General features: G+C 38.2%; 1 protein-coding gene across 1 annotated transcript in view; it reads left to right on the forward strand.

The window, feature by feature from the left end:
- Positions 1-13,291, forward strand: part of si (sucrase-isomaltase) — a 221,924-nt gene that overhangs the window by 66,723 nt on the left and 141,910 nt on the right. The window contains exons 13-15 of the mRNA XM_062068147.1: positions 2,234-2,347; positions 3,536-3,620; positions 5,845-5,962. Of these exons, the coding sequence (XP_061924131.1) occupies positions 2,234-2,347; positions 3,536-3,620; positions 5,845-5,962 (317 nt within the window). The remainder of the gene's footprint in view (positions 1-2,233; positions 2,348-3,535; positions 3,621-5,844; positions 5,963-13,291) is intronic.

Here is a 13,291-nt window from a genome sequence, read left to right on the forward strand (position 1 = left end):
GTCAATATGTTATTTTAACGTCCCAACGTCACTCTGTCGTGTTTTTTTAATTATTTGTTGACCTAATTCAATGAATGTCATATACTTCTTCGTAGCACTCGTCTTTGAGTCCCTTTTTTGGTTCCCATGAAAGGAAAAACATCTCTCGATCTCTTGTTATATGCTAATACAAGCAAGTAAGACCGTATGCCGTGATGTGCGATACAACTGAAATGTATTTCCGATCCGATACCGAGTAAAATTCAGGCTAGTATCGACGATACTGATCCGATGCTTTGTGCAAATATACTTAATGTGTCTGCTAAAATGTTAAAACTTGTATATTTCAAATAATATCTCATTGCATAAAGCAGGGGGTTTTTAACCTTTTTGGCCTCGGGGCCCAACTTTTCCACTTCAGAGGGGCCCGGGCCCCACTCAAATATTAACGCTAAATTAGTAATCTTACTGTTGATTTTGATCGTATTCAAATAACTATATCTAACATACTTACGATTTAACGTGATAAACCTTGCCAAATGATATAAAACCATGTGTTATAATCAAAGATTATTATCAAGGCTTAGGTCAGACTGATTACAAAAATACTGCAAAAGAAGGGACTCATAAAAACTGATGAAAAATAAAATCACATAGAATTACACAATGCTAAAATAAATACATTCTGACTAAATCAATAATACAAATATCCTACATAAACTGTCAATGGAATTAAATGAAAATGAAGATACAGTTTCACGACTTTAGTCATATGTTTTGCGCTTAAGACACTTCTGTATGACTTCAGTTCCAGACTATTTGTTTGAGAGTGTCATTACTGCCACAAGTGGTGGAAAAGGGTATTACAACTGAGTACCGCTGCTGCTCATACGGACCACAGCTGAGAAACATATATTTTTTGGCGGCCCTCTACAGGATGCTCGCGGCCCTACAAAGGGCCCCCGGCCCTATGGTTAAAGAACCACTGGCATGAAAAATACAATACAGAGTTTTTTTACTCTAAACTCTGAAGTACATTGAGGGAGTGGCGTGAATAACAATATAGCCAAGCTAAAACAACAGAAAAAAAATCACAGAACAAAAACCATACAAAGTACACGATAATGTTGTTTCAAACCATGAAAAAGAAAACAAGTAAAATGATATAAGTATTAAAAAAACATATTAAGACCTACTATTAAAATAAAACGTAATTTACCTGAACATGTTATTGTGAAAATACTAAACATGTAACCAACACTTCAGCATTCAACATTGACGCATCTCCCAGATTCACAAGTTAAGTTACTTTTTACCACCGTGTTCCTGTTAATGATACACATTATCTCAAATAAATATCAAAAGTATAATTATTTTGATTTGAGAATCGATTTTAGAGCATAAAGATCTAGTATCGGCGGTATCGATATTTAAGTGTCTATCCGCACATCAGTAACGATCACTGGTAAGTCATCTGTAAGTAGTAAGGTCATCAGTAAGGTCACTGTGGTTTTCGCTACGCCAACTAGCAGTGGTGAGGCTTGTAAAACAACATCGTACACGTAAACTAAAGCATAACAATTAGCCGAGACACTCCTCGTAACCCAAAAAACTTGTAAGATGGGGCTGTGGTATCCTGAGGTACCACTGCAATGGTATTTTTATCATGCGCCAAACTACTTCTGAACTTTCACCAAAACAACTACTGACTTTTAACCAATGGCATTTAGCTCTAAATGGCCTTGAAAAAAAACGGTGGAAAAAACGACGGAAATTCCCGATATTTCATATATACATGTTAAGGAGAGTTCTTCCTTTTTCAGAGATAAGATAGTATTTGGACAATCGATATGTTTCGGTTGTTCAGTCAATGGCTGGCTGAACTCTAGAGCCCTGACTCGACAATTAATATTGTTTTGTCTTACACTTCTAACCCTGAAATGCTGGATTTTCACTTTTTCGACTGAACACACACATACACTCCTGGTGTTAATTCTAAATGATATTGGGATGGCGTGGCTCAGATGGTCGAGCGGCGGTGCCAGCAACGTGAGGGTTCCAGGTTCGATTCAGTTTCCCCCATCCTAGTCACCGTTGTTGTGTCCTTGGACAAAACACTTTACCCACCTGTGACGTGAATGAATGATGGGTCTCAGTTCGCAGTGTAAAAATCGCTTTGACTGTCTAGAAATGCACTATATAAATCTAATCCATTATTAACATTATGATTACTTTTATTATCTGCTTGTCTCAGGTCTGGCCAGGAGAGACAGTTTTTCCAGACTACACCAGGCAAAGTTGCATCGACTGGTGGGTTGATGAATACGAGCGATTCTCTCAGGAGATCAAACATGATGCCATCTGGATAGTGAGTCGGATTTTAACAAAAAAATAAACAAGACAAAGCGTTGATGTGTATGTATATATATATATATATATATATATATATATATATATATATATATATATATATATATATATATATATATATATATATATATATATATATATATATATATGTATATATATACATATACACAAACACACACACATATATTTATATTTATGTATACTAGAATTTTGGACACACCTTCTCATTCACAACACAACTGATGGTCCCAACCCCATTGACAAAGCAAGAAATTCCACTAATCAACCCTGATAAGGCACACCTGTGATGTGAAAACCATTTCAGGTGACTACCTCTTGAAGCTCATCGAGAGAATGCCAAGAGTGTGCAAAGCAGTAATCAGAGCAAAGGGTGGCTATTTTGAAGGAACTAGAATATAAAACATGTTTTCAGTTATTTTACCTTTTTTTGTTAAGTACATAACTCCACATGTGTTCATTCATAGTTTTAATGCCTTCAGTGACAATGTATAATGTAAATAGTCATGAAAATAAAGAAAACACATTGAATGAGAAGGTTTGTCCAAACGTTTGGCCTGTACTGTATATATATATATATATAGACTGTGTATATATATATATATATATATATATATATATATATATATATATATATATATATATATATATATATATATATATATATATATATATATATATATATATATATATATATATATATATATATATATATATATATATATATATATGTATGTATGTATATATGTATATATGTATATATATGTATATATATATATATATATATATATATATATATATATATATATATATACATATATATACATATATATATATATATATATATATATACATATATATATATATATATACATATATATATATTTCATTTCATATATATATATATATATATATATATATACATATATATACTGTATATATATACACATACATACATACATACATACATACATACATATATATATATATGTATATATATATATATATATATATATATATATATATATATATATATATATATATATATATATATATATATATATATATATATATATACACACACACACATACACATTTAATAACAATAAAACTGTAATCACTACACTAAAACAGTTATTAATTAATGACGTGTTTGTCTTGTTTGCAGGACATGAATGAGGTGGCTAATTTCAAGAAAGGATCAATTAAAGGATGCGCTGACAACAAACTCAACTATCCTCCCTACACTCCAAGTAACACATTATTTCCCCTTTGTCAAATATTTCAAACATGTATCCCTCAGTCCCTCCAGGGATTCACAAGGTCGCGATCGCGCAAATTCAATCCCAGCAAATGTTGTGCAACTTTTTGTCCAATGCCTGCGACTTCCCCGCACATTTTGGCCAATTAGCGTCATTTTCGCCAATCAAATTTCGTAACAAAATATCAACTATTTGTTGCTCAAACGGCACACTTATTGTCCCCCGCGTCGCTCTCACCTATCACAGCACTAAGCCTTCTGGATAATGTAGTATTTAAACATAACAACCCACCGCCGTGATCCAGTCAGAGTTTACATGTATTTATATATTTACTTAACACTTACTTTTATTACGGTAAGGCAATGCTGACCTAGCATAGAATGTATATGTGTGATGATAATCTCTCATCCCTCGATAACCATCAACAATTTTTCGCTTTCAACAGTTCACAAATTCCCTTAACATGTGGGGATAAATGTGTTGGTACATATATTTTTTATGGTGGACTAACATTTGTAAGAGTAAGAGTCTTTTAATAATCTCTCTTTTTACTCGCAAACTATGTAAGTCTTTTGGTGTCATAAATCAGATATATATGATAATTGCTTCAATATAGAGGCAAATGGTTTTTCCACTTAACTGGTACTTCAAAACTGATCGCAAGTAGATTGTCTTTGAAAGAAGTTTGGTTGTGATCGATTCAATGTCCTGAGAATACCGTATTTTCCGGACTATAAGGCGCACTTAAAATATTTTTTTTTTCTCAAAACTCGACAGTGCGCCTTATAACCCGGTACTCCTAATGTAAGGAATACGTTTGGTTGAGCTTCCCCACCTCGAAGCTATTTTATTTGGCGCATGGTGTAATGATAAGTGTGACCAGTAGATGGCAGTAAAACATAAGAGATAAGTGTAGACTGCACTATGATGGCAATATGACTCAAGTAAACAACACCAACATTTTATATGTTCCATTGAAAATATAGAACATTACACACGGCGCTCAAAAATCTATCAAAATGTTTTAGTACGACTTTGGTAAGCTATGAAGCCGCACCGCTTGATGTGCTTCAACATAGGAGTATTATTATGGTGTGTGTATAAGGTAAGACATATTATCTGGCGTTTTGTTTTGCAATATTATGCAAAAACAACTTGTCTTACCTTCTGGTACATGCTGATCTGCCATGATCGGTGGCCCGGACCATGTTTTTGTTATGTTCTGTTATTTTTGGACTACCTTAGTTCCTGTTTTGTGCACCTCTCTATGGGGATTAATTGGGTTCACCTACCTCTGGTTAGTGGTCGGCACGCTCACCTGCAGTCGACCACTAATCAGAGAGCTATTTATTCACCTCTCTCGCCACACTCGTCCTGGCTTCTTTGTTTGCTTATGCAACAAGATACGTGAGTATTGACTGTCTCTATTCTATGCTAAGTGGTAGCCTTAGCTTCCAGTGCGATCGTCACATTTTTCCGTCGGCTTGTTTCCTGGTTGTTGTACCTCTTTGATTTTCGAGGAATAAATCATGTTCTTACCTGCAAGTCCTGTCCGGAGTCGCCCGTTTGCATCCCGGGGGAACGAACCTCGCAGTAAGCTGCGACCCCTCGACCATAACACTGATCTGTATTTGGGATCTGCATGAATCCTGACAAATTGCACGCGTCCTCCTTTGTAGTCTGTGGCGACATCATAGTCTTCTTTTTCTCTATCTTGTTGTTATGGGACATTCATCCTCCGCTGTTGCCATTTCTAATATAAAGTAGTGTAAAGTTCTTACTTATATCTGTCAGTAAACTCGCCATGAAAGCGCTAAAACATACCGGTGTAGTGAGTTTACATTATTCACCCAAAAAAACCTTAGTTATTAGAGAGTTCAGGTCGGATGTTTTTTTACGGGACACATTTTCGGTGTTGTTGTTTCCGGATGACGAGATGCTGGAAAATATGGTACAATGTCCTGAATGAATAAGGAACGTTCACTGGCATATTCCTTGTCATGTTTATGTGAGTTTGTGTGGACCCTATAGAAGTAAACACTTACTGTGTATTGACTTCCTTGAGCACAAACAACGTGCATGAATAAGTCAAGAACAGACTCGTTCTAAGCTTGTGTAAGAAGGTTAGAACTAAAGAAAAGCAGCCTAGAGATGTTGTTTGTTTTTTACTAAAATCTTTTGTTTTTTTGCTGCCATAATCCTTCCCACCAAACAGAGATCCTGGATGAGGTGATGTACAGTAAGACTCTGTGCATGGATGCCAAGCAGGCCTGGGGGGACCACTATGACGTCCACAGTCTCTACGGCTACTCAATGGTGCTGGCCACGGAAAAGTGAGTGCGGGATCAGTATTAATAGCCTTTTGCCAACTTGGGCTTTGGAAGGCAACTTGCTGACGTCCATTTAGCGCTGTGAGGAATCAGCAGTAAAACACACACACAGCGGAATTTACAACAGAGCAGCAAGCGCGTGTTAGAATATACTCTTTTTAAAAAAATTTTATTAGGGACCAGAATTAATGAGGCGAAAAGGACCCCAGACAAATCTGATAATTCAATGCAGCATATTGACTTTAAGACTTTCTGAAATTATGTCGGTGACTCCTGCAAAGTTGTATCCCATTTGTGAATTCTGGAAATACACCTCTAATGAGCTCAGCTCCCCAAAGTTTGTCATGGGAGTTTGCATCTGGGTCAGCATTTAAGTAAACCAATTAGGAGTCATCAATGTGAGTGGGTTGTACTGTAATAATAAATATTCCCCCATAAAACTGTCTTTGGTTACAGTCGGGTGTGTATCCTGTACAGCCATTGGCCACAACATTAGCCCAACAACAACATTTATTCACATTATTCGAAAAGGAAAAATATAAAATAATATAAACATAGTTTGATGGTAAATTAAATTCTGCAGAAGAGGATGCTGAACATGCAAAAACTGTTTATGACTTTTTAAATAGGTTTTTGACATTATTAGACCCCTCTAAACATGAAATAACACCCATATTCTACCTTTGCAATAATTTCAATGTCCAAAACCCAGAACCAGTGAAGTTGGCACGTTGTGTAAATCGTAAATAAAAAACAGAATACGATGATTTGCAAATCCTTTTCAACTTATATTCAATTTAATTGACTGCAAAGACAAGATATTTAACGTTCAAACTGGAAAATGTTGTTATTTTTTGCAAATGTTAGCTCATTTGGAATTTGATGCCTGCAACATGTTTCAAAAAAGCTGGCACAAGTGGCAAAAATAGACTGAGAAAGTTGAGGAGTGCTCATCAAACACTTCTTTGGAACATCCCACAGGTGAACAGGCTAATTGGGAACAGGTGGGTGCCGTGATTGGGTTTAAAAGCAGCTTTCATGAAATGCTCAGTCATTCACAAACAAGGATGGGGCGAGGGTCACCACTTTGTCAACAAATGCGTGAGCACATTGTCGAACGGTTTAAGAACAACATTTCTCAACGAGTTATTGCAAGGTATTTAGGGATTTCACCATCTACGGTCCGTAATATCATCAAAAGGTTCAGAGAATCTGGAGAAATCACTGCACGTAAGCAGCTAAACCCGTGACCTTCCATCCCTCAGGCAGTACTGCATAAAAAAGCGACATCAGTGTGTAAAGGATGTCACCACATGGGCTCAGAGAACACTTCAGAAAACCACTGTCAGTAACTACAGTTTGTCACTACATCTGCGTGTGCAAGTTAAAACTCTACCATACAAAGTGAAAGCCATTTATCAACAACACCCAGAAACGCCGCTGGCTTCGCTGGGCCCGAGCTCATCTAAGATGGACTGATGCAAAGTGGAAAAGTGTTCTGTGGTCTGACGAGTCCACATTTCAAATTGTTTTTGGAAACTGTGGACATCGTGTCCTCCGGAACAAAAGGGGAAAGAACCATCCGGATTGTTATAGGCGCAAAGTTCAAAATCCAGCATCTGTGATGGTATGGGGGTGTATTAGTGCCCAAGGCATGGGTAACTTGCACATCTGTGAAAGCACCATTAATTCTGAAAGGTACATACAGGTTTTGAAGCAACATATGCTGCCATCCAAGCAACATTTTAATGGACGCCCCTGCTTATTTCAGCAAGACAATGCCAAGCCACGTGTTACAACAGCGTGGCTTCATTGCTGACATTAAATTCTAAGTTAATGATTATTTGCAAAAAAAAAAATAAGTTTCTCAGTTCGAGAATTTAATATCTTGTCTTAACCCATAGGGTTCAATATGATTTCGGTCCACCTTTTGCAGCAATTACAGCTTCAACTCTTCTGGGAAGGCTGTCCACAAGGTTGCTGAGTGTGTTTATAGGAACCATTCTTCCAAAAGCGCATTGGTGACGTGACACACTGATGTTGGTCGAGAAGGCCTGGCTCTCAGTCTCCGTTCTAATTCATCACAACTGTGTTCTATCGGGTTCAGGTCAGGACTCTGTGCAGGCCAGTCAAGTTCATCCACACCAGACTCGGTCATCCATGTCTTTAAGGACCTTGCTTTGTGCACTGGTGCACAGTAATGTTGGAAGAGGAAGGGGCCCGCTCCAAACTTTTCCCACAAGGTTGGGAGCATGGAATTGTCCAAAATGTTTTGGTATCCTGGAGCATTCAAAGTTCCTTTCACTGGAACCAACTCCTGAAAAACAACCCCGCACCATAATTCCTCCTTCACCAAATTTCACACTCGGCACAATGCAGTCCGAAATGTAGCGTTCTCCTGGCAACCTCCAAACCCAGACTCGTCCATCAGATTGCCAGATGGAAAAGCGTGATTCATCAGTCCAGAGAAGGAGTCTCCACTGCTCTAGAGTCCAGTGCTTTACACCACTGCATCCGACGCTTTGCATCGGACTTGGTGATGTATGCCTTAGACCCAGCTGCTCGGCCATAGAAACCCATGCCACGAAGCTCTCTGCGTACTGTGCGTGGGCTAATTGGAAGGTCACGTGAAGTTTGGAGCTCTGTAGCAACTGACTGTGCAGAAAGTCGGCGATCTCTTTGCACTATGCGCTTCAGACCCCTCTCTGTCAGTTTTGTGGCTGGGTTGCTGTTGTTCCCAAACTCTTCCATTTACTTATAACACAGTTGACTTTGGAATATTTAGGAGCGAGGACATTTTACAGCTGGATTTGTTGCACAGGTGGCATCCTATGACAGTTCCACGCTGGAAATACCTGAGCTCCCGAGAGCAGCCTAAGTGGTTCATTTTATACACCTGTGGCCAACTGATTAGGACCCCTGATTCTGATCATTTGGATGTGTGGTCAAATACTTTTGGCAATATAGTGTATGTCAAATATGCCTTCAAATAGTCTCTAATTCTGTAGCATCGTTCTATCAGGTTTTGTGGTCTTTCTCCCTCCTGTGCTGTGTGAAAACCCCCCTTCCCCCGTACACCAATTCACATTTTGACCAATCGTTAACTTAAAAACACACCAAAAAGAGGTCTCCAAGAAGCGGATCGTTCGCAAATAACCCCATCCCTGGTACGCATCCCTCCCTACATTACATGGGCTGCTAAACGGGTTGGCTTAATTGGTTGCGCCTTATTTGAATTAAGTTTGTCAAACACGGTCTCAGAAGTACATTTACTGAGTCGTTTGTGCTTGATTTCGACGGTTCTCGGTCGTCTCTGATTTGCACTCCTCTAAGTAGACACAATTTGTAAACATTATTAAGGCGCTTGTTGAGGAAATCAATTCTGCTCGCACGTCCTTCATCAAACAAAACATTTTATTTACGCCGGAGATGAAAAATTACAATCTTGGCTTCTCTATGCATTTAGTTATCGCCACACAATGTGTGTGTGTGTGTGTGTGTGTGTGTGTGTGTGTGTGTGTGTGTGTGTGTGTGTGTGTGTGTGTGTGTGTGTGTGTGTGTGTGTGTGTGTGTTCTGGCAATGCTTACCTAAAGGCCTACTGAAATGCATTTTTTTTAATTTAAATGGGGATAGCAGATCCATTCTATGTGTCATACTTGATCATTTTGCGATATTGCCATATTTTTGCTGAAAGGATTTAGTAGAGAACATCGACGATAAAGTTCACAACTTTTGGTCGCTGATAAAAAAAGCCTTGCCTGTACCGGAAGTAGCGTGACGTCACAGGTTCAGACCGAGAAAGCGACGATTACCCCATTAATTTGAGCGAGGATGAAAGATTCGTGGATGAGGGCTGTGAGAGTGAAGGACTAGAGTGCAGTGCAGGACGTATCTTTTTTCGCTCTGACCATAACTTAGGTACAAGGGTTCATTGGATTCCACACTTTCTCCTTTTTCTATTGTGGATCACGGATTTGTATTTTAAACCACCTCGGGTACTATATCCTCTTGAAAATGAGAGTCGAGAACGCGAAATGGACATTCACAGTGACTTTTATCTCCACGACAATACATCGGCGAAGCTCTTTAGCTACGGAGCTAACGTGATAGCACATCGGGCTTAAATGCAGATAGAAACAAAATAAATAAACCCCTGACTGGAAGGATAGACAGAAAATCAACAATACTATTAATCCATGGACCTGTAACTACACGGTTAATGCTTTCCAGGCTGGCGAAGCTTAACAATGCTGTTGCTAACAACGCCATTGAAGCTAACTTAGCAACGGGACCTCTACAGAGCTACGCTAAAAACATTAGCTATCCACCTACGCCAGCCCTCATCTGCTCATCAACACCCGTGCTCACCTGCGTTCCAGCGATCGACGGAGCGACGATCATAGATGCGGTCGGCGGCCCGGAGACGGAGGAAGTCAAGGTGAGGTCGGCGGCTAGCACGTCTGCTGTCCATCTCAAAGTCCTCCTGGTTGTGTTGCTGTAGTCCGCCACTAATACACCGATCCCACCTACAACTTTCTTCTTTGCAGTCTTCATTGTTCATTAAACAAATTGCAAAAGATTCACCAACACAGATGTCCAGAATACTGTGGAATTTTGAGATGAAAACAGAGCTTTTTTGTATTGGATTCAATGGTGTACCAATACTTCCGGTTCAACGATTGACGTCACGCGCATACGTCATCATACATAGATGTTTTCAACCGGAAGTTTCGCGGGAAATTTAAAATTGCACTTTATAAGTTAACCCGGCCGTATTGGCATGTGTTGCAATGTTAAGATTTCATCATTGATATATAAACTATTAGACTGTGTTGTCGGTAGTAGTGGGTTTCAGTAGGCCTTTAATGGGGACATCACTCTGTTTACACCAGACCTGGGCAAATTAAGGCCCGGGGTCCACACGCGGCCCGTTAAGCTTTTCAATCTGGCCCGCCGGACATTCCCAAACAACTTTTTTAGATCTTTAAGATGGAAACTGTAGCTGCCATTATGATGTGCAGTGATGTTTTCAAATTACCATGAGTCTTGAACTATACAATGTATTTCAATGGTTGGAATCTGCGCTTTTGCATGATATTTTAGTGACTAGTGTTGTCCTGATACCAAAATTATTTCGATACTTTTCGATACTTTTCTAAATAAAGGGTACCAGAAAAAATTGCATTATTGGCTTTATTTTAACAAAAAATCTTAGGGTGTGGCGGACCGGTACTTTTCAGAGGCGGTATGGTACCGAATTTGATTAATTAGCATCGCGGTACTATACTAATACCCGTATACCGTACAACACTACTAGTTACTATGGTAATCTACGTCACAGCAGGTCAGACGCGTTCATATTTCGCTGTGTTTGTTGCATTTTTGTTGCATTTGGCTTGATTGTAAAATATGTCGATTGAGAGGGGGTGTGACGTTCATATGTTCTCAATATTCAGGGTTTTATCGTTCATAGAAAAATTTAAAATCCCATTCCGTTTTTAAGGCGGTCTGTCATAACATTTTTAGCATTCAATCAGACTTTATTGCGATGTTTTGTGTTAGTTTTCCTAAAAATAGATATACTGGCCCCCAGACACATTTTTTTCTCTAAATTTGGCCCCCCGAGTCAAAATAATTGCCCAGGCCTGGTTTACACAGTCACCTTTAGGGGACCTCTGACGGTATAGGGACAAAAAAAACAGGTCCCCTAAAGGGAAACCTTTTTAAAATGATAGTCAGATCCATTCTGAAGATGCCCAAGTGATTTTTAGGCCGAACCGGAAGCTCTCCAAAACTGGGAATGGCAAGTATTGAAGTTGTATGTGTGCAACCGCATTACGGCCTACAAAAAGAGATTGCAGGTAAAAAATAGTAGATTAAGAGATAATCAGCAAGACTGGTTAAGTAGAACAGTTTTTTTATGTTCGTTATGTTCAATGTTGTTAAAAATAAAAAGTAAAAATACAAGTTTAAATGAGTTTGTATTTTATTTCTGTGGTTTAAGGTAAAATAAGATAATCCTTTATTGATCCCACAACAGGGGAAATTTGGGTTACTTTGTTTACGTGTTTCAAATATTGGTAAAAGAGAAAATTGTGTGTGCGTGTGTGTGTGTGTGTGTGTGTGTGTGTTCTGGCAACACTTACTTAATGGGGACATTGCTCTGTTTACACAGTCACCTTTAGGTGACCTCTGACGGTATGGGGACAAAAAAACAGGTACCCTAAAGGGAAAAGGTTTATTTTATTTCTGTGGTTTAAGGTAAGATCAGATATTTTTTTATTGATCCCACAACAGGGGTAATTTGGGTTATTTCAAATATTGGTAAAAGAGAAAATGTATTTTCTTGAAAAGTGAAACATGTGTTATCCTGGCATTAATAGTACTGTGATTCTGCATGGTATCCATCCTTAGTTTAAACTAATATATTTTTCCAAAAACAAAATCTGGTTTAGTGTTCCTTAGGATGACATTTTCATACAGCATGATTATAAAACAGTGGTTCTTAACCTTGTTGGAGGTACCGAACCCCATTAGTTTCATATGCGCATTCATCGAACCCTTCTTTAGTGAAAAATAAAAAATAAAAATGTTTTCAAATTCAAGACAAAGTTATATGTTTTTGGTTACACTTTTGTGTGGGGAACACATTCTAAGTAACAAATACTTAATTTCGAGTTTTTTGGTTAGGGTTAGGTTTAGAGTTATAATGAGGCCATGCTGAATAAGGCATTAATAAGTACCTAATAATGACTAGTTAAGAGCCAATATGTTACTAATTTGCATGTTAATAAGCAACTAATTAATGGTGTATATGTTCCCCATACTAAAGTTTTACCATGTTTTTTTTACTGGTGCACAAAATGAACCGTGCATGAACATCACCTTGTTCAAACAACAAAACCAACACAGTGCATAAAATCACAACAAATTACACACCTGCAAATCAGTGTGACTTCTGCTGTTGCCGTATCCGTAATAAGCCGATAGGGAGAAGTTTTTATTTACACGATGAGTCGGGTGTGTCTTGACCTCCGCCGAACCCCTGAGCCCGGCTCACCGAACCCCTAGGGTTCCATCGAACCCAGGTTAAGAACCACTGTTATAAAACATTTTTACCTTAAAGTATGATTCACATTCAGAATTTTCCCTCCTTCTATATATGGTAGTTGGAGTTGCAGACAACTTAATTACTGCTAAATAGCATTTTTTCAGTAATGTCACAGAAGATGCAGGATTTGCTTTAACATTTAAGTGGTGAAACGTCCTATAAGAGGACAGCAGTAGTGCTGTATTCTGAGGATCATGTCATATTTAATTTGAACTTTTTT

This window comes from Entelurus aequoreus, linkage group LG13 (assembly GCF_033978785.1).
Source record: "Entelurus aequoreus isolate RoL-2023_Sb linkage group LG13, RoL_Eaeq_v1.1, whole genome shotgun sequence".
Lineage (NCBI taxonomy): Eukaryota > Metazoa > Chordata > Actinopteri > Syngnathiformes > Syngnathidae > Entelurus > Entelurus aequoreus.